We start from the raw sequence: 22,449 nt of genomic DNA on the forward strand, positions 1-22,449 counted from the left end.
ACTTGGACCCCTAATAAAAAGTCCCCACCGCTGGTCCTAAAAGCGTAAGGGTCTTATGTGTGTGTGTGTGTGCAAAAGAGAGAGAAAGGGGGGGGAGGGATGAAGGACAGAAATAAACACACAGTGTCAATTCTCTTTTAGGAGCTTTCACAAATCTGAGTTTGTCTGGATCAGCACAAACCCACCCTCACAAATGCTAGTGTGTCAGAAGGGTCATCTTCTCATGAAAGACATCTCATTATGCTCTAGAGACCACGGAAGCAAGTCAGAAAGGTTTTAGCACCTTTGTTCACCTCTAAACATTTGCCCTTTATAACAACGTTAAAAGCAAAAGGCTCGGGCTTCCCTGGTGGCGCAGTGGTTGAGAGTCCACCTGCCGATGCAGGGGACACGGGTTCATGCCCCGGTCCGGGAAGATCCCACATGCCGCGGAGCGGCTGGGCCCGTGAGCCATGGCTGCTGAGCCTGCGCGTCCGGAGCCTGTGCTCCACAACGGGAGAGGCCACAACAGTGAGAGGCCCGCGTACCAAAAAAAAAAGCAAAAACCTCGAGCCTCCCTGGTGGCACAGTGGTTGAGAGTCCACCTGCCGATGCAGGGGACACGGGTTCGTGCCCCGGTCCGGGAAGATCCCACATGCCGCGGAGCGGCTGGGCCCGTGAGCCATGGCCGCTGAGCCTGCGCGTTTGGAGCCTGTGCTCCGCGGCAGGAGAGGCCACAATGGTGAGAGGCCCGCGTACCGCAAAAAAAAAAAAAAAAAAAAGCAAAAGGCTCTGAAAGAATGAAATGCCTTTTGAAAAAAGACTTCTTGCTTCTAATTCTCCTACTTGTGTCAGTTAGGTTCGATCAGGGGAGCAGAGACACCACGAGGTCATGGAATAGACCTTTATTATAGGAATCTGACCATATGTAGCTGTGGGAAAAGCTGAGGGAGGGGCGTAAAGGTCTGGAAGGGGTGCTGGAGGATCAGCAGGCACCAAGCAGTCTATCAGAGAGGGCAGGCATGTGCAGACACCAAAAGGACTGCAAAGGGAAGCTGGGGAGAGGCCTCTGTGCAGCTGCAGTCCTGTCATTCTGCCGCCACCCATCTGGTGGTGGGCCTCAGGGCCAAGAGTCAGAAAGAAATGCTAGATGCAGATCAGAAGAAAGCAAGGAACCCATCAGACACCTCTGCTGCCATCCATCACTGCACCTGACATCCAACAAACCTGGGAGAGTAATGGCCATCCCAGTCTGTGTATGTTCCTCTTTGGGCCAACTCTAACCCGGAAACAGGCAGGCAAGGGGATGCTGGGAAACGTAGTTCTCAGCTTAACCAAGGCAACCCAGCACAGTCCACCAGACTCCTTTAATTAAATATAGAATACTTAACGTTATTACTCACATCTTTGGGGAGACTGTACGTTTTAATCATAATTACATGATAAATATTTCATGGTATATATCTTTGTCATATAATTAGGAATAAAAAATGTAATCTCAAAAAGATGCTAAATAATTCAAATGGCTGAGGATGTGATTAAAGCCTTGACTGAAATATGGTCAGAAGGTAACTCAAGGTCTTCAAGCATGATCTCCCAAGAAACATGTCACAATCAGGTATTTTTAAAAGTGCACTGAAATGGAAACACCCCAAAAGAAAAAAAATTTATGTGGCTTTAAGTATGGGGTGAAAACCTAAAGAATATATCCACCTCAAGCTACGATCTGGCAAAAAATATTTTAGCCAGTTTATGAAATCAGTATCCTTTCTTCTCTGGCCACTGCTAAGACAATGGCATTCATCTCACTCATTCATTTTGAAAATATCTTCATTTTTTTCAAACCCCTGAGGTTAGGGACTTTGCTATGTTACTTCTAAAGGCCCTCACAGCACCTAATACAAGGACATAGGCACTTGGGGGAAAATCTCTGGACAAATTTCAATCTAGTTCCTTATTTACTGCGTTCACTTCATACAAAGCACTGTTTGGTGCTAGGGAGCTGTGAACAAAGGGGTTCCTGACCTCTAGGGGCTCATAAACCAGTAAGAAACTACTCATGCACAAAATTTACTCTGAAAATAGAAATAGATGGGGCTTTGATAAGTGCTGTAGCTGAAATACAAGAAAGTATGCTTTGGGGAACATAGGAAGAGGTGAGATTAATGTGATATAGGGAATGTAGGAAGGTGTCTTGCAGGAGGTGGGAACAGGCCTTGAAGAGTAATCCTTCAAAAGAAGGATTTTGTGTGTGGATTTTGTACATGTGCGTGTGTGTGCATGAGACAGAAAGAGAGGAGATAAGCACGGAGGAGGGAACAGTACAGTTGAAGATAAATTGAGGAACTTGTTGCGGATAAATTAGGCATGACTTCCCAATGGATCAACTTAAATATTCTCCATGCTTCTCCCTCAACCTACGGCAAAGTCAGTGCCCATGGCTTCCATCGTTACATCCTCAAACTCAGTAAGAAACACTTCTATCAAGAGTTACATCCTAGGTTTAAAGAACTCACATCCTGTGAAGGAAACTGGAAACTCTTAGATGGGTCAAGCAAACTCTTGTATCCACGAACACTCCCCCCGCCTCTGGCTGTCATTCATATAGCATACCTACATTTATTATGGTTTCCTCAGCTGTAAAACAGCATCACTCTCATTTGTTTGTTGTGAGAGGGAACACTATTGAAGGAAATAGTGGGAAAAAACTATGGAAAAAGTAGTGTCCTTTAGAAGCGACGATTATCGAGTCATTTAAGGACTCTAAGCAGGAAGAGGTAAAGCATTTCAGTTTTTCTTATTTCAAAACTTCATCCACTGAAATACTTAATATAACAAGTCCATACTTGCATAAGCTGAGAACCTTTGCCTTCCGAAAGGAAAGAGACATCAGGTCAGGCCATGTCAGCATGGGGATGAGCCTCAAGAGAGCCTCTCGGAAAGAGCTGGAGCCTCAAGTCCCTCACGCACCCCAGGACACCCAGCTAACTGGGCCAGACCTCGGTTTCCTGACGTCCAGCCTAAAGCTGTTAACCCTACTCCACATTTTCCCAAGAAGTTGTATTTCAGGGTAGAAATTTTCCTTCAATATTTTCCCAACATGTTCCTCTTCAAAGTTACTAGACTTGAAAAATCTATACACCATCCAAATAATCAGCTTACTAAGATGCATTTTTTACAATCCAGTGGTGCCCACAAACACCTACTGTCTTCTGAATCTTCAGAGGTATGTTCTGCTTAAATGTGAGCTGGGCCCAAAGTGAGGACAAGGGCATCTCCTAAGCTACTGCCTGGCACAGTGCATGGGGTTTTGTTTTAATTACTGGAAGTAAAACGTGCTATTTCACTGAGCCCTCAAAAGGCCCAATTATTATGGCATAACGCAGGCCACGTCAGGGCCAATGCTTGGTCTTCAGGCATGCAACGGGCTGATTTATCCATTGCCACCCCCATCGCCTGGACCAATGGCACAATGGCGCCCCAAGTATCTATTTCGAAAACCCACCAATGGCCTTAGTTTCCTAAGTCAACTTTTGCACAAACGGCTTTCATTATCTGCCTATTGATTGAAGGAAAGGAGAGAGGGAAAGAGGAAGAAGGAAGTGAGAGAGGAACAAAGGAACAACAAAAAAAAGTGAAGGACTATATGGTCTGAATTACAGATCTGCATGATTAGCTATATGCAGTGGCCAACAGAAGACCCTGAAGGGTGTGCCATTGTAACCTTCAGCCTGGCACAGGCTTCTGATCCCTGCGGGTTATGAGGCTGTTGTGAGAGATCCCTGATATTTTTTCCAGCAAGCAATTGGCAGTGATGGACGATTACATTAGAGAACAGCCACGATGCCATGTTTTCTGTGAGGCCCTCAACATTATGAAGCTTTTCAGATCTCAGTTCTCTAGGTGTCCAAGGAGTTGGGATACCCACCATTCAGTAAGTTCCCACATATGTCAGACAAGGCTTGTTTCAAACTGGTTTCTTCAGTTTCCAGTTCCTGACCTTTATTTCTGGAGAGCCAATAAAAACAAAGATGAATCCCCTTCTCCCAAAAGTAATGACAACTCCACCCACATATATTATAGGCTTAGCCTCTAGCACAGCTGTCACTCCCTCCAACATGTCCACTTCCCTCTCCTGCCAGGTTCTTCTCCGGAGTTGCCAAAAAAGCAAAACCTTTCACAGGCATTTTTGTCCCTTTAATTGCAAATCTACAATTAGCTGCTCAAGGCAACAAGTATTAAAAATAAATTTCCCTAATCTTATTTTTCTTCTCATCCACTCCACAAGAAGCTCCTATCAGGGAGAAACCAGTCCAGATTAAAAAGATGAAATCAATCAGGAAGGTTGGCCAAACAGGTCTAAACACTGGCCAAAAGAGGAAACAGGAATAATCCCCTCTTCTGGGTTCTATTCATTTTGGATCGATAATGAATAAGAAAACCTTTTCTGAAATTTGGACTCTAGCCAAATTAAAATTTTGCCTTGATAGCCCAATTTAAATTTCAGCTTAGTCCTACTATTTCCTAAGTAATCCCAAGAGGCTAGTTTTTCTGTTTCGACAGGCTTGTCCCCAAACTGTTTTCACTATTTTCAGCCAAAAAGTGTTTCTTTATAAATACTGAATGTGCCCAACCCCGGTAATGCGGATGGTTATTCTACTGCTTCCAGGCAGAAGTCCTGTTCAAAGTACAGACCAAATATTACTACTATTATTAGCAATATTACTACTATTATATGCTAATTTCCATAAAGGAGCCTCCCTTCAAGAATTAAATATATTCCCTCTGATCTCATTTGCTTTTCCTCCTAAGACAAGTCAATTTATCACAAATTCTGATAGTGAAGTCCAAATAAATGAGATTTCTCTTTCTCTTCAAATAGCTTCAGATTTGAGTCCAAAACGAAACTCTGGATAACGCCTGGCAGGCACAAGCACAGGATGTTTTGAAATGGCATAAATCGTAGGTCTCATTGCAAAGCAAAGGTGAAGCCCAACATTTAACAGAGCACATTCCGTTAACGTAAGTAAAGTAAGCAAGGAAGTACCAAGCTCTGAATAAACAGTGCCCATTCTAACTTGTGCTGGTAACTGAGGTCCATGTTCACCTGATGAACAACAGCAACTAAGGGCAACGATCATGGTCACAGCCTAATGGGTAAGTAACATCCTTGCCCTCCATTCCACGACCCCCTTCACGTTAGTCACATATGGAAAGCTGTGCTTCTCCACATTACCACCGGCGATCTTGATGAACCAACAGTGAACCCAGCCGGAGGGCCGCTTCTACACCCAAAGCTTGAAGGCAAACGTTGCCATTGTTCCCAACAAGGGCATTTCTTTAAATGGAGAAGGCTAATAACTGACTGCCATGTTAAGCTGTGAAATAATGAAAAAAACTGAAGGATTTCTGTCTAGCAATTCAGTAAGAATGTTAGGGCTTACCGGCTGAGGACATATGGGTAATGTAACACTAAAGACAAATCATCTGGGCTCTTTAAGAATACATGGCTGATGCTGAGAAAATCTTCAAGAGCCAAGTATTTTGAGAATTATGAAGTCATGTTATAACAAGGTCAGGAGTCTAGGTACATAGGTTTTAAATTACTGTAATAGTCTACAACAGAGTCCTATAAAGGGATGAAAGGTACTTCGTTACCACATTAGAAAAGCAAACTTAGGTGCTTCTGAGACCAGTAGGTATAATTTGTACGGCTTCCTCGGGTTTGTGTTAACTACACAAAGTTAGCTAGGATGGTCAGAGGTGAAAGAATATTTCTTGGGAAATTAGTTAATGAAATAAACCACTGGAAATGAGCCTTCAATTACTTCAGTCTGACACCCTGCTCAGTAAAGCAAGGCATTTCTTTTTCCATTTCTCTATTCAAGTCAGGTGACTGGAAAAGTCATCCCACCAGTGGTGTATTCAAACAAAGCAAAACAAAATAACACCAATTGCTTTTCATTTCAAATAAGTTCTGAGAGCTGGTTGCCAAATCCTGAGTTATACTCAACAAGCAGGCTAACTCACGCGTGTTCCCCCAATTATAGCTCTCTATAAATCACAGCAGAGTCCGGTTTTTACGTTCGGATTTCTTTGCATCAGGACACAAAATAATTCCCAACTAAGAATCCAATGCCCCACGACAACTCCGTAAGTTCTGTGGGTATCCGTCAAAATGAAAGCATTGTTGCAACACACCACTGATCAAGGGCAAAGTGCCTTTGTACGTAATGGTCCAGTCGGTATTTGTGGCCACCAGGCTCAGCAGCTCTCATTTCTCTTAGCGCTAGTCCCAAAGCAACGTAGCCAGGTGCCACTTTGAAAGGAAAACTGCTGCAACTAGTCCTAATAGCTTAAATCAGTATTTTCCCAAGTGAAAGACGGGCTACCCAAAGATATTTCGAAGACTGAGGAGGGGAAGTCACAGGAGAGAACCATGAAACTAGAGCTGTGGTTTCCTTCCTGGACGGCAACAAGGATGTCTTATTTTTAACACACATAACCTACTGGGCACTATTAACACACCTAACCTCTTGGGCACTATTAACACACGCATCTATTTTCTTGGGGCAAGAACCACCACTGCTAGATTATGCAGTTTTCACCCTTGAAGACCCAACCCATCAGAGAACTGGTATTCCTTTTGTCATAGTGACTGATCCCATAGTTCAAGAAAGAGGGGCACTCAGGGGGACTTTCCCGACAGTCCAGTGGTTAAGACTCCACACTTCCACTGTAGGGGGCACGGGTTTAATCCCTGGTCAAGGAACTATGATCCTGCATGCAGCCCACAGCATAGCCTAGAAAAAAATAAAAACCCTTTCCTTCTACATCTTATTAACTAACACCTGATGTCAAATAGGGGTCGGTTCATTCCAGAATAAAAAACAGTACACCATTTATGCAAACTTTTAAAAACACATACAGGCAGACCTCGTTTTATCACGCTTCACTTTATTGTACTTGGCAGATGTTGCGGTTTTTTTCTTTTACAACTTCAAGTTTTGTGGCAACCCTATCTGTGCCATTTTTCCAACAGCAGTTGCTTCTTGTCTGTGTCACATTTTGGTAATTCTCACAATATGCCAAACTTTTTCATTATTACGATGTTTGTTATGGTGATCTATAATCAGTGATCTTTGATAATACTCTTGCAAAAAGATTACAGCTCACTGAAGGCTCAAATGATGGCTAGCATTTTTTAGCAATAAAGTAATTAAGGTATGTACATCGTATTTTTCGACATAATGCTATTGCACACTTAACAGACTACAGTCTAAACATAACTTTTATATTCACTGCGAAACCAGACAACTTGTGTGAGTACTTTATTGCTATACTCACTTTATCGCGGTGGTCTGTACGGAACCAACACCATCTCCGAGGTCTGCCTGTATATGGATACTTCACGAGCATAAAGGCGTAAGTGCATACAATACTTAAGAATGGAAAATGGAAATGTGGTGAGATGGGGTAGAAATGAGGCTTCAAATATGTGCAGTGTTTTATTTTAAAACAAAGGGAAGGGGCTTCCCTGGTGGTGCAGTGGTTGAGAGTCCGCCTGCCGATGCAGGGGACACGGGTTCGTGCCCCGGTCCGGGAGGATCCCACGTGCCGCAGACAGGCTGGGCCTGTGAGCCATGGCCGCTGAGACTGCACGTCCAGAGCCTGTGCTCTGCAACGGGAGAGGCCACAACAGTGAGAGGCCCGCGTACCACAAAAAAAAAGCAAAAAAAAAAACAACAAAGGGAAGTAAATATGACAAAATATTAACATTTTAAAATCTGGATGGTGGGTTTATAGATGTGATTCTGAGTTTTTCTGAATGTTTGAAACAGCTGATAAATGTTTTTAAAAAGATGAATATACTGACAAATTTAAGAACCTGGAATCCCACAGATATCCAAGAACATTAATTTATGGAAAAGAAAAGAACCTGAAAAGTCAGCTAATAACTGAGAGCAATGGACTGAATATTTTTTCATCCTAAGAAAGCGATGACTGTGTCAGGCATGCCCTAGTCAACATTTTATATATTCATTTACAACTCCATGAGTTAGGTATTACTTTCATTTCACAGATGAGGAAACTGCTACTCAGAAATTAACTTGGCCAGTGATGCAATGAATTAAACAGCAAAGTTGGGATTCAAAGCCAGGTTCAAAGGCTAGACTCCAAGATCAGGCTGTCTCATATGGATCTCCCCCGGAACAAAGGAGTTCCCCCCACAACTAACATACCTTTAAGTTTTTACACGGTGGAACTCAGAACCAGATATTGCAGCCACCAGAACATTCCCATCTACCTGTCAGAATTCCCAGTGAAGGTCAGCTCCACCCCCATTCTTTTAAAGAGTACCTTGACAGTCAGCAGTCCCTTCCTGGTGATCTGCAGGCCTTGGAAGCACAGAGTCTCACAAAGTGAATGAAGGGGAACGGGGGCACTGGAGGGTCTCAAGCACAGCATGATAAAAAAGAGCAAGAGCTTTAAAAGTTTTGTGTGGTATAGAGCTGTTTTTCAAATTAGAGGTGGTAAGGCATTTGTTATAAAATCCGTTCAGGGGGCCATGACCAGAATTTCCTAAAAAGAAAAAAAAAAAAAAAAAGGAAGGAAGGAAGGGAACTGATGTATCACATGTACAAAGGGCAAGTGATGCTTCACACAACTGTCACCACTATACATACTGTACTGACCTCTGTGTGTTCTGGACCGTGGTTCAAATGTATTTCTTACTTGGGTCACAACCGAAAGGTTTGAAAGTCACTGCTCTAGAAGACAGAGAATTTAGGGCCCAGACTGGAGGCTGCTGCATTCCGCCAGATGGGCAGAGGGGACCCTTTAAGGTGGTGGGATAGTAGCAGTAGAAAGAAAAGACAGATAAACAGAAGAGACACTTAAAAACAGAGAAGAGAATCTGGGTAAGGGAAACCAACGAAAATGCTAAGGTGTCACACCTGGGTCATTTGAGGGGAAAGGTGGCAATAATCATGAACAGGCCAATTGTGAAGAAGAGCTGGTGAAGAGGTCCACAGAAGAGGCAGTAGACACCTTTAAGGTGAGATACATTGGCTTCAAGAGACAAGACGACATCGCGATAGAAAGACAAAAAAAGTTCTGCCACACCATGCCCTCAAAACCAGGTCCCCCACATTGCTTTAATTTAGTCACCTTTTACAATACCATATTAATTCTCCTTCAGCTGAACAATGTTTTAAATTTATGCTCTGTCCTCAACCAAGTGGTTATGACTTTAAAAAGCACATAATCACACTAAAGAACCAATACCATCAGTTAGTCTCTGGCTATTACATTATTTACCATCCCAAGGGCTTCACTCTGATTTAGCATTTGATGGATAAGTACAGACGGGTCTGTCACTTGGCTGCAAGTGCGCCCGCTGGCTGCATCAGCACCAGGCTGGGCGAGCTGCAGGAGCCCGGCTGCACCAGCACTACCGGGAGAGAGTCATGCCAAAAGGCGCCCGGCAGCTGCCATGCAGTCTGTGCCCGTCCCGTGAAGCTGCACGGTTGGCTCGAGGGCCCTGCTGATCCAGCGAGAGGGCACGAGGGAAATGGCAGAACTCCAACAGATCACTTTATTCAAGACTGAATCCCCAAAGTACATCAGAATAGACATAATTAAATGAGGCAGTGTGGACCTAAAGGTACAATGTCATCCCCACCAGGCCCTTGATGAAGGGAGTTTTGCTTTACAGAAGCCTTTTTTATGAAGTAAATTACATTAATTACCAACATTTAAAAACATCCAACATTTAAGGGTTCTGAATCTCTGATTTATTAGACAGCATGGAATTAACAGGTTTAGGTTATTTTACAAAAAGAGCTCAAGCTGCTCATACACAGCAACTGGGCTTGCTGGGGGGTAAAACAATTCTTCAGACTACTGCAAAAGGACACAAAGACTCCTCATCCTACACATAGTCAGTATGAAAGGGCACACAGACAAGTTTTTTGCAAGACAGAAAACAGAGAAATCCACATACTAAATAACGCGTCCACAATGACTATAACGCATCCCTTAGGGGATAAGCATGTAATTGTAGGAAGCAAAACAAAGCTTTCCATAGAGAAACCACTTTCACGAGATGATTAGGTGGACCTGCAATGAAGAAAATACATTTCAAAAGATGGGTTCAGACTAAGTTTTCACTGAAATACTTACAAATAAAAATAAGACCTTTCTCTGTATCAGAAAAAAAATTTTTTAAATACATCATGGAAAAAATAAATTTCAGTAAAGGTCCAAGTACCATTCAGAAACATACATTTGCAAATAATATAAATAAAAAACAAGAAGTGTGACAACAAAAATACTATTTGGAACTACCTAGAATAGGCCAAGCTAAGTTCATGTTCTGCTTCAGGGCATTATATTGAAATGAATCTCATTCTCACTATAATTTTTTTCTTTTTAACCTTAATCACCAGTGGCTGGGTAACTGAAATGGACATGAGAACTATATAAATGTCAGAGAAATATGTAAACCTCATTAATGTTTCCAAAAATTCATTTAGAGATAGAAACAGGTCCAAATAGATGCCTGTCTAAATGTACTGCAATTACGTTACAATTATTTTTCCAAATACACAGATATGCTCTGTCTTTTCTCAGCTCATTACTGACTCAAACAATTTGCTCTTCTGGGATCAATTGTTTGCTAATAAATAATTGTTTACAGTCACAAAATGATGTTAGGAGGTTTTCTTATTAGTTTTCCTTCTGCACCCTAATAAGATTGAAAACGAGCTGATTCCCCAGAGTCTAACCTTAACCTCGCTTTGTTTCACAGCCCAGGAAATGATGACCCATCTGCTTCAGAAAATAATGGATGGCCGAGAGGAAATATTGTTTAATTGTAGATTAACCTCCTCATGAGGCAGTCTGAAGCAGCTTTAGAATTAGCAACTATAACCAGCAAGAGAAACAAATGGCTCAAGAGCCTTTTTCTCTACCATTTAAGGTCCACAAAGAATGCAAAGGGGGTTTTACTACCTACGTTTATTCACAAACATTTATTTCCACAATGGAAACAAAAACCATCAAGGTCAAAACTGATTCTCAAAAGTGCTGTTGCTGCCCTCCAATTCTGTTTGTCCGAATACCTTTAAATGCAGCAAACCATCAAACCATCTCATGCACTAAAGAAAGTGTTTGTTTTAAAAAAAAGCAATAAAAACCTCTTTTCCAATATTTTCAGGTTCTTATAATATTAAAATTAAAATTTTTCCCTGGTTTCTTTGTTAAAAGTAATAAGTCCACCACTGGGGAGTACGAATTGTTTTATTATCATCAACATGGCACTTAAGTAAATGAAATCTTGTCAAGTACATGGTGACCTACAAGTTCAAAAGAAAAAAGAACAGCATGAGATCAAAATGGCCAGCCAGGACAAGAGATACAGAAGTGAGAGATTAAATGCAAACACAGCCCTTTATCCAACAGGCTTCACATGCTAAGTCTGTTCTAAAGTCAAACCTGTAAAAGCACACATGACATTGAGTATTTAATACTCTGCCCCCTTCTCAGGGACTCAACCAATTTAGCAAGGGGACTCTATACCATTCTAACTCAGAGAGGTACAGGAATCCTGAAAACAAGTCAGTTATTCCACAAATACTTACTGAGGACTTCCTTCCAGGGCCTGAGTAGACAGGGACAAGGAACAGGACAAAGACTCTCGGGGGTTGGTATTTTACGGTTAAACAAGTGCCTAAGTATCAGGTTTCCCTTAAGCCTGGAAGCCTGGTGCAGGTAATTAAGTAAAAAGCTTTGCCCTAGGTACCAAAAAATGGAAATGGTTCCTCTCTGTCAGCAATTACAACCAAGAGCCAAAGACATCTATGAAAATTTCGAAACTAAGGAAATCTGCTATTGCAGGCAAGGCCATATTACTCTGAATTTCCAGTAAGACCTGAAGGTCATTCATTTTGTGTAAATATTAAAGAAACAACCTCTGTGGAGAGGGAAGATTTTTGGTAGTTCAAATTCTTAAATATCTTAAATAGAATTTGCTAAAATAAATTATTCTTGAATTCCTCAACTTAATTTTGAAGCAGTAAGCTAGTAATAACTCCAGAGATTCAAATAATAGTGCCTATTCAAGAAGAATGAGAGTTTGACATTCTTCTCTACAAAACAACTAGGCACAATTTTATCCATCAGACGTCTATCAACCTACGGATATTGAAAGCTTGGGAGAACAAGATAAAATCAACTCCAACCCTAGAGTCAGCTGTAATATCGAGCAGGCATCAACAATGCTATTCATGAATTTAGAAAAATTAATAAATCCTGGGTTGAATGCAAGTAAAGGCTCAAATACAGGTGAAGCATACTCACTTGGGTTTTGTTTCTGCATCTGTCACTTGGCGAATGAAGATACCATCTTCGGGATGTTCCGTGTCATCCATTTCATACATATACGATGATGCTATTGCAAGTGTAGTCCCGTCGTTACTGAAGGCGAGTGACGCAATGCTGGTGGGGTACCGATGGAACTGGCACAGTCGCTTTTTGTTAAATGGATCCCAAATATTTACAAATCCATCAGAACCACCTGCAAGTAATTTCAAAAAGATTTCAAAAAGAAAAGATTTTCTTCCCTTTAAATATCATAAAAAGCAAGCACAATTTTTTAAAACTCTGCCCAAGTACAAATGTGCAGTGTTCAATTAATAGCAAGATGATGTTATCTTAACAACTAGATACAGGTTAGCATACCTGTGGCAAAGGTATTGTGGATGTTGTGAAACGAAATGGCATTGACTGGGTAAATTTGCTCAATATTATTTTCTTTTAGTCTGTGACACTTGAAGGCATACTTCTTCTTCTGTACCTCAGGGCTTGGGTCCAAGTACTCAACTGCCACTCGGCCTTCAATAGAGCTTAATACATAACCCTGACAAGAGGAAATCAGAGGACACAAATGGTGAATCCAGCTTCCAAAACAAGGCCCGGATTCCCAAACTCAACCCAATTCCCAAATTCAGCCCACAGTAAAGAAAGATGATTATTTTTAAAATGAAAAGAGAATACGGCCAGGTTTTTAACCACGTGTTTAAGCTGTACTAACGTAGTTAAGATCACTCCAGAAGTTTAAGAACACTTATACCTGTTTCATTACAAGTAAATAAATAAAAGGCCACCATCACTTGCCTTCTTCGTTCTACCAGTACCCTGCACACTGCAATCCAAAATGCTGAGTTATTCTGTCAAACCTCAACAGGAATTTTAAAGTGTTTCCATCTCATTTATTTGTCGTCCCATCCAGAAGGGGACTCGAATTCATTCCATCAGCTGGAATACATTTTTCTTTGCTCTACGCCTCCTCACCTCTAACAACTCTAAGAGGATTGTGTCTCCTTCACTGAGGGCACCAATAATCCAAACCAAGTGGAAAACCAGCCCTCCATCTTGGTCATCCTGCCCCTCGCATTTAACTACACCAAGTCAAGTGTACACACAAACCACACAGATTTTCAGTGATGTTCAAAAGTGGCTTATAATTTCAAACCTTTCCTCACTTTGCCTCGAAATAGTATGTCAAAGAAGGTAAGAGATGGGCCTCCCTGGTGGCGCAGTGGTTGAGAGTCCGCCTGCCGATGCAGGGGATACGGGTTCGTGCCCCGGTCTGGGAGGATCCCATATGCCGCGGAGCGGCTGGGCCCGTGAGCCATGGCCGCTGGGCCTGCGCGTCCGGAGCCTGTGCTCCGCAACGGGAGAGGCCACAACAGTGAGAGGCCCGCATACCGCAAAAAGAAAAAAAAAAAAAAAAAAAAAAAGAAGGTAAGAGATGAAGATAAATATGAAATCTATATTTTTAACTCTTCAAGGTATGAAAAAGATTTACTCCTAAAAAACTACTTATGGAGGAAAAAAAATATCAGTAAAATGTTACTTTTAAACTTCCATTATGAACTGGAAAAACTCTGACGGAAAATTTTAGATAGAAGACATAATAACGTTCATAAATGCAAGCATATTTTAATCATGCACTTAAATCTCTAAAGTTTCACATAACTGCAATTCCTTATCTTCAGTGGAAATTTACAATATCCTGAGAAGAAGAACTGTGGTCACCATTTGAGGTACTAGCCTTCTGACAAGCACTAAAGGATAGCCATTAGATTCCAAAGAGATCCACTGTTTTTAATGACATTTCCTCTTGTAAAATTCCTACAGCAGCTGACCCCGCCACCAACTTCCCTTCGAACTTTAAGGATTTGGGGAGGAAAGAGCAGATTAATAAAGTGTCATTTCATCTAGTAACGACGATGGGAAGGGTGACCTACCCTGTTCGTCATTATATGAGAGACAACGCCTCTCTACCCTCAATGGCATTCTTTTAGAAAAGAAAAATCCAGGTCTGCTAGCAGACTGACCAAACTCTATTAGCATTAGGGTACAAAGAGGTGCAAAAAAAAAAAAAAAAAGAAAGAAAAAGAGAGAGAACAGCAAATTCCATAATCCTAAATTTCCAGATTTAAATTTGAATTCACTGGTTTGTAAATTAAAATACCTGCAAAACCCTCTCTGATTACTGTACACCTGGTCAAGCACCCTGGACTAGGATCCCCGAGGGATCTGAAAACCTCTCCTCTCGCCACTGGCAGAGTACCACTGGCAGAGTACGTGTCCTCTCTGAACATCAAAGCTTTCTCTAAAATTGAGTTAACACACCACCTTTTAACAAAAGGCTGTCAAAAATTTACAACAACAAATTCTAAATCTAACAAATTCTAAATCACTACTCAAAAAAAAGAGCAAAGCTTTAAAAGGCAGTGACCAAATCATTATCATATAAGATCCTCCTATTTTCAAATTCCCCAGGCACAGGGAGGAGCGGTCAGTACCTGCTTGTTTGGAAATGCTCGTATGCAGCGAGTCTGGTACTTGAGGCTGGACTCCCGGCGCTGCTGCACGTAGCCCATGTTCCGTAAGTCCCACACCAACACTCTGCGGCCTGCGGTGCCCACAATCAGCCGGTCTCCGGACACTGAGAGGGTATATACCTTTCAAGAAAGACCAAAACTTGCTGAAAATCATCTGCTTGCCTGCAAATGGCATTTCGCAGCAAGATAAAGTCCACTCATCATAAAACCATAAAAAAGTTAGCTGATCAGGTTCACAAACACAGGTACGAAATTTTAAATGCTACAGTTACATAAAGCAATTGGCACAAAATAATAAACACAAGATATTCTTAATACTTAACCAAGTATCACGTAATGCACATTCTAATTAACTCTCCGAAAGCATCTCTGAAACAATTCTCTTCGTTACTAAAACAAGTTAAATTATTAAACAGTTTTTACAGCCCTCTTGTTTCATTCAGTGACAATATAAAATTGTAGAAAATACTCAAAAAGGAGATAATAAAGCCATAAAAACAACTCAAGATAGCTTTCAATGGGCTTCTGGCTTTTCATAAAACAATCATTTTCAAAGTTATTTTTCTATGACCACGTTTTGGAAGGATTTCATGTTGTAACTCTAAAAATCTTGACTCTCCCAGCTGTCACACTGAATAAATAGGCCTTCCCAGGAAGAGTGAGAGAGCCATCATTAATTAGCTTCTTAGTTGCTTTTGGTGGCATATGAACTCAAGATTAAAAGACAAGGATAGTGGTCTGGCATATGACAAGGCACATTCTTATACCCTTATGTCATACTGAACACTCAAGTCAGAGTTATCTTCAGGGAAAATTTAAAAAGCATTTTATTCCCTAAAAGCATCTATTTATTCCCCCTCAAAATTCCTTTTCTTCAATATCAAAACAACTTCCACAAAAACATTCCTTTAAAACAAATCACAAAATTTCCTGCAAATAAGCATTTAAAGTTACTTATTTTCAAATATGTTATCTGGGGACTAAACAGAGATAGCAAATTCATGAAAATGGTGGCAAAACGTATGTTCCTTCCTGATGAGGTTAAATCACTTTTTTAAAGTCTAGACTCCAGGTTTATAACTATGCCCTCATCATTACTTTCAATTCATAAGCAACTCTAATCTAATATTTTAAAACCTGAAAAACCACTATAAAAAATGAAGAGGCCTCATGACATGGTAAGACATCTCTTTAACATTCAGTAATTAAACCTCATGGTTAGTAATCACTAATATGTTAACCACACACCACCAGCCCGGAGGAAAAAGACAAACTGGGTTTCACAATGTAACGACCCGATAGTCTCTACAACCCGGCCTTTAAATTCAACAGCTAATTTGACGAAGGGAAAAACAGGACATTTAAAAGATTCAAAACAGTAGATTCAACACAAGCGTATTTCAGTAAGAGACAGATTAAGATTTACCACTGTTTATTCAGAAAACATGCTGGCAGAAAAAACAGAAATTAACCTAAGACATATGAAACACCAAATTTAAAAAAAACACAGAAAGAGATCAGTTGATAACAGTACAATGAGAATGGGAAGTTTACCTTAAATCTTTACAGGTGACACACAAGCTTCCAAAAGTGCCTTCTATCTCCACGGATCATAAATCAAGTAAAAACCCTGTCATGCTACTGACTGGGTATATACATTTATCAAAGACAGTATTAAAAAAAGTGACATAATGAACCTTGCTGAACCAGTAAGCAGCTTGATTCAGTGTGGCTGTCCATTACGTGATATTCTGTCAGCAATTTATCACAGCTCTTAACATGTTACATACAACCATAAATCAAAACTAGAAACAATGCAATTATTTTATTCTGAACAAAGGTCTTGCCAGGAGTAGATTCGAATGGGATGTGACAAAACGAACGGCTCTGTGGATGCACCACAGTATATAATGACAGCTAACAGGAACTGAACAGTATATTTACACTGAGGTAATAGACTCAAGGGAAGAATACCTTTAAACTGCTAAAACAATCAGTCTTTAAAATTAACTACCACCTGAAAAAGTCTGATAAAGGATACAACAAGAATGCTCAATTACACTTCCACTGTACAGATCAAAAGGTTACGATAATACACAAAGTTTCAGTTTTAAGAAGCTTCCTTCACTACAGCCTTCAAACTACATCTGTTAGTATTAAAAATAAATAAATGGTAAAAGCCAGGGAATATAGGACATCTTTTTCACTAAACTTCAAATGATAACCCATTTCACCCTCTTAGTCAACTCAAGAGAAACCTCAGGTTGTAAGTGAAAATGAGTGATGCTCCATCCCACTTCCTGGTTTGGGGCCGTCAAACCCTAATGAACGCAATGGAACAGTCTTTGCTAAATGACTTCTCTGAAAAGTTGCTTCTCAGCCCTACGACTGAAAGCGTTAATACATGGAAGTGGGTTTAGGACTAGTGCTATCCAGTACAAATATGACAACTGACAGAAAATGTTGACCAAAATACCAAAATTAGTTTTCCTTCACATATTTAGCTGAGTTTGTAAAATAGACTCATCAACTCTTTTTTTTTTTTTTTTTTTTTTTGCGGTACACGGGCCTCTCACCGCTGTGGCCTCTCCCGTTGCGGAGCACAGGCTCCGGACGCGCAGGCTCAGCGGCCATGGCTCACGGGTCCAGCCGCTCCGCGGCATGTGGGACCCTCCCGGACCGGGGCACGAACCCGCGTCCCCTGCATTGGCAAACAGGTTCCCAACCACTGCGCCACCAGGGAAGCCCGACTCATCAACTCTTAACCTCTAAATTCAACATCATATTCATCAAACATTTATCAAGTCAAACCACCCCAAGGACCGTAATTCCTGTTACGAATATAAAGAGCCTACCTTTTCAGGCTGAGAGAAGGTCCCAGCATTACAAGGGGTTCTGGGATCCCACAATTTAACTGTCTGATCCCAACTCCCAGTAACCATCACATTCACTTCTGGACAGTATTCAACACATCTGATAGGGGCATCATGGGTTCCAACAAGATTTTCTGTAGGAAAAAACAAACCAACAAACCACACCTAGCTTTAGTAAACAAAGATTCCTCAAGTGAACAACAGAAGGAAACATTCACTGCACTGTAACGAATCCGCTTCCACCCACTCAATGGAACTACTACACACAGAAAAATTTCTCCATGACTACGAAAAGTCACCCTTTCATCTCTGTTCACCTGACAGTGCATAGCTTGATTCACTGGCATGGTAATACCAAAAGCTGACTTCAGTTTCAGATTACATTAAAATGGTGGCATATTTGTTATTTTCCTCACTTGATTCTAGATTCCTTCAAATCAGGAACCTTGTTTAACTCTACAGTTCTGACTATCTAGTACAGGTTCTTATACACGGTAGGTGCTCAAGAAATACCTGATGAAATGAACCAATGAGTGGAGAACTCTGGTCGAATGGATCTGGATAAAACTTATCACTGTTAAGCTGATGTTTCAAAGAAACTTATTTAAGTGGTAACAGGATTATCTGAGTGCTGGGGATGAGGAAGGCAGGGAGTCTTATGATTAACCCACTTGGTTTTCATGGTGGGTCAAATTCCTAATACACAATTTCTTTCCTCTCAATTTCAACTCTTCACCCTATCTGATTCATTCATTCAACTAACATCTACTAAATGTCTACTATGTGCCAGAATCTATACCACATGCTAAGGATACAACAAAGAACAAACAGTATGTGGCCCTGATCCTCAAAGAGGAAAACTACCTGTTTAAATACATACTTTTTTTTCTTGTTTAAATGGTATCTCGTGAAGTTCAGCAATGACCTTCTGAGAATAAACAGCTAATTCCCTTAATTATGGTCTCTAACATCAAAAAATTTTGTTTGCTTTTCAGTGCTTTTTTTCTCCTGAGTTTTCAAACAAATAGAACCTAAACCTGCAAGCTAACTTCCTATCTAGAATAAGCTGCTAGCAAACAAAACCAAACACCTACAGTTGTAAGTTACATGACAAAACGGCTTTCATGCAAAAGCCTCTTCTGATTGGATCCTTCTCTTTTTTTTGTTAAGATATAGTGCCCACCCTCTATCCATCCTCCCACTGTCCAACTCATGCTCTAGTCAGATCTCTGTGCCTTGCCATGTCCTTCAAGTACAACTATGTCTAATGTATGCATATACCAAAAAAAGAAAACAAAACCTCCACTAGAGAGCTCTGTGTATTCGGGTTCCATTCCAATCGCTATTCTGCTCCAAAGTCACCATAAAAATCTCGGTAAGTTGTTTCATATCTCTTAGAAAGTAACTAAAAGAAAACGTGTCATCTTGTCCTTCATTCAATAAATGCAACTGAAGCACATTCTATGCTAAACAATTATACAAGCGGGGTTAACATGGTCTCTGGACAGGGTTGACTATTTTATAATGTTAAATTTTTTAAAACCTATCTTCCTTCAGTCTAAACTAAATTAGCTTCTGACAAGAGAACGCTGAGACATCAGCACTGTCCTAGAAAACTCCTACTGAAAGGTAGTCCACTGCGGGACCCAGCCCCCTTCTGAGAGCAAGGGGAAGGGCAAATACTTACGTGCCACTTCATGTAAACACTGTGGATGGAGATCACGAGTTTCACTGATAAAATACACGCATAGTATTTTGTGATGGTAATTTAATGGTTATCATTTAAACGAAAACGTCCTAAATTCAAGCCATTTTTACTTGTATCTAAGCAACTTAGGAACTAAGCAGTTCAGGAGCTACTCTTCGTGAATAAACATTTACAAGTAAGCACTAACTAAGAAAACACTAAACTGGTAAAAACGTGGCTATGTTACCTTGATCAGTGTTCAAATCATGCATTTTCAATTGATGGTCTAATCCCCCACTCCAGGCATGTGTTGGATCCTACAAAATAAAGTTGCAAGTCATTTAAAACTTACAGAGCTTTAAAAAGCATTTAAAAGTTCCTGTTTCTACAGCCAACTATCCAGTTTATGCTCAGGACGAGAGGTACACTGGGCTCAGCTACTCGCTGTAAACAAACAAAAAAACAGTACAAAAAATTAAGGAGCTGAGAAAACTACTATGCCAGCAAGTTAAGGAAGAACTGTTCACCACACTGGCTGACAGTCAACAGGCATTCCCATGTACTCGCAAACAGACCTTCCTTTTAACAAGACAGCCAAAGGTTACTGTCTTGCTGTGAGTTTCAGACACATTACGTCCAAGAGGTTTGCAGGCTTACGCCATTAGAACACAAGGGGAGACCGAGTTCCTGACGTCTGCAAGTCCCCGGCGCAAACCCCACACACACAAAAACCAAACCAAACCAACAAACAAAAAGACAGTGCCTGGGGCTCAAGGTAGGTGCTGGGGGAAGGGAGGGGAGCTATCCAAATGACCCCACCGACAAAAGCCTCTGCCCAACAGCGGAAAACGGACACTGGTGACCAGGAACACCAGACCGAGAATATTAAAGGGGGGCAGCAGCGGAAACGGAGGACACCTACGTAGAAAGCGCAGTCCAGGACGGCGCCGGTGTGCTGGTACTTGAGCCGCATGGAATTGGCCGGCACATCGTAAAGGCGCACGGACGTGTCCCAGGAGGAGACCAACAGGAACTGGGAGGTGTTCGGACTGAACTTCACCGAGGAGATGCCGTCCTCGGGTGGCTGGTTCAGCTTGAACTCGTTAGAACCGGTCATCTACGGAACAAGCGCCCAGGGAGTCCCCAGGGGTCCGGGGGCTGGACTCGCCGACGGAGGGGCAGCGAGGGGGCCCCACGGAGGCGGGGCCTAGGGAAGGCACAGACACGGCCTCTGCGCCTGCGCAGAACCGCCGGGCCCGCCGCGGTCCAGCCTCATCTCCCCCCACCCCACCCCCCGCCGCCCCTCCTAAGCGCCCCAGCCGGCCGGGCCACCGCCACCGCACCCCTATCTCCAGCCTCCAGCGTGGCCCGCCGCGGGCTCCTGCACCCCGGCCTCCCCCACTGGGCCTGCCGCCCCGCGTGCTCCTGAAGTAAAAGAAAGCCTGTGGAAGAGGAACCGGTTCCCAGAGGACGGCTCCGAAAGCTCCGGGCCCGGGGCGGGGGTAGAGGGGTACCCAGAGAGTTCGCTACTGCGCCCGGCCGCCTCTCCCCGCTACCTTCGGCTCCCTCAGAAACAACTTCGCCGCTACGCGCTGCCGCCTAGCTTCCCTCGAAGCTCTCGCAGGCCGAGCGGAGGGGGCGGGGAGGAAGTTCCAGCCAATGCCTGCCATTGGCTGATTTCAAACGCCAACGTCTCGCTCTAGGCAGCCGATTGGTCCGCCCCGGTGGCCGGGCGTCGGTCAACCCAGGCAACCTGTTCCGGCGCAAAGGCGAAGGACGGCTTTTCCGGTCACGTGGCCTGTTTTCCCCACCAGGCTGAGGCGCCAGCGCAGGTGCCGGACGAGTGAAAACTACAACTCCCAAAGAGCACCGCGCCAAGGCTGCGCTCACGCCCTCGCCCGTCCGTGTGCGGCACGCTGGGAAATGTAGTCTCCCTGGGGCCGACGCCTGGCCTGTCTTCTGAATAGTAGGCGGGAAAGATACTCTTGGGGCCCTCCCCATCTCAGTTAATCTCTCAGACACAAAAACCTTATTTCGGTCAGTACTTTTACAGAGCTAAATTAGTCTCCCTTCCACTGCACATGCATATGCCCATGAAGTTGACCAAAACTGGAGTGGAGAAAAAACGATTTGCTCAAATGAAGTGTATATTTTGCCCTACTTTTTTTTCTCATTTTCCTGGACTTTCCACCTATGAACCAGGCTCTCACATGTCCCACTGTCGAAGATCTACTGACCTTAGAGATACTCATCCTTATTTATACTCTGCTTAGCTCTTCATTCCATTTTCCTGCAAATATTTATTGAGCACCCAGCGCATGCCAGGCCTGGTGAGAAAACCGGGAAGATGCATTAATCAGACCGATCCTTGCTCTTGAGGAACGCTTTGTCCAGAAGGTTGGACAGACTGAGAAGCAAATGATTACTCTGCAGTGTGTTAAAGCTCAAAAGCCTCTTTGAGACATATGTCCAAGTAGGGCCCTTAAAATGACACCTACAAGCTTCTCTCCATCCACCCCCTCCCACCCCAAGAACTCGCCAGACTTGCAGGCTCAGTTTGCTGGATTTTCTGTTTCTAGAATCCTCCAGAAATAGGAAAATCAAGAACGTTGCTCCTGTAATGAGAAATAATTTGTTCTCCATGAAAGAAAAGCAATACTTAATTTATAACTAGAATGCTGTGACTCAGTTACTCTTGAATATCAAAAGTGCACTGAAGATTTTCAATTTAATCCATGCTATAACCTCTTTTTCACAGGCTTTTGTAAAAAAAAAAAATCTTGTTATTAAATGATCTTGTATGAGGTGGGAGGAAACTGCTGAGGTTAAAGTGTTTAATTTCTAAGGTACCTTGATAGAGAAAAAGTGTTGTTGGTCCTTATGCGTTCATATATGCTGACTCAGGTGCACTTTTTTTATGAATGGTGACACAGTAAACACACAACAACCACCCTTCTGCCCGGTGTATTGATGATATTCCTGTCGAAAGGACAGA

General features: G+C 42.3%; 1 protein-coding gene across 1 annotated transcript; it reads right to left on the reverse strand.

Moving 5' to 3' along the window:
* Window positions 1-9,118: 9,118 nt before the first annotated feature.
* On the reverse strand, window positions 9,119-21,056 carry BUB3 (BUB3 mitotic checkpoint protein). The gene is made up of 8 exons (XM_081236553.1): window positions 21,011-21,056; window positions 20,377-20,571; window positions 19,702-19,771; window positions 17,750-17,901; window positions 14,856-15,014; window positions 12,724-12,901; window positions 12,343-12,559; window positions 9,119-11,339 (listed from the first exon to the last, which is right to left on the reverse strand). Exons 2-8 carry the CDS (start codon window positions 20,569-20,571, stop codon window positions 11,324-11,326), a joined length of 987 nt encoding a protein of 328 aa, XP_081092679.1. The 5' UTR covers window positions 21,011-21,056; the 3' UTR covers window positions 9,119-11,323.
* Between the last annotated feature and the right edge of the window lie 1,393 nt (window positions 21,057-22,449).

This window comes from Mesoplodon bidens (genome assembly GCF_964165515.1).
Source record: "Mesoplodon bidens genome assembly, chromosome: 1".
Classification (NCBI taxonomy): Eukaryota; Metazoa; Chordata; class Mammalia; order Artiodactyla; family Ziphiidae; genus Mesoplodon; species Mesoplodon bidens.

Bases quoted from the DNA above. Each gene is read 5' to 3' on its own strand.
- BUB3 (XM_081236553.1), bottom strand. From the start codon at position 20,571: ATGACCGGTTCTAACGAGTTCAAGCTGAACCAGCCACCCGAGGACGGC. The intron at 19,772-20,376 runs GTAGGTGTCCTC...TTTATTTTGTAG, and splicing joins TCCTGGACTGCGCTTTCTAC to GATCCAACACATGCCTGGAG. The intron at 12,560-12,723 runs GTATGCTAACCT...AATTACTTGCAG, and splicing joins CCACAATACCTTTGCCACAG to GTGGTTCTGATGGATTTGTA.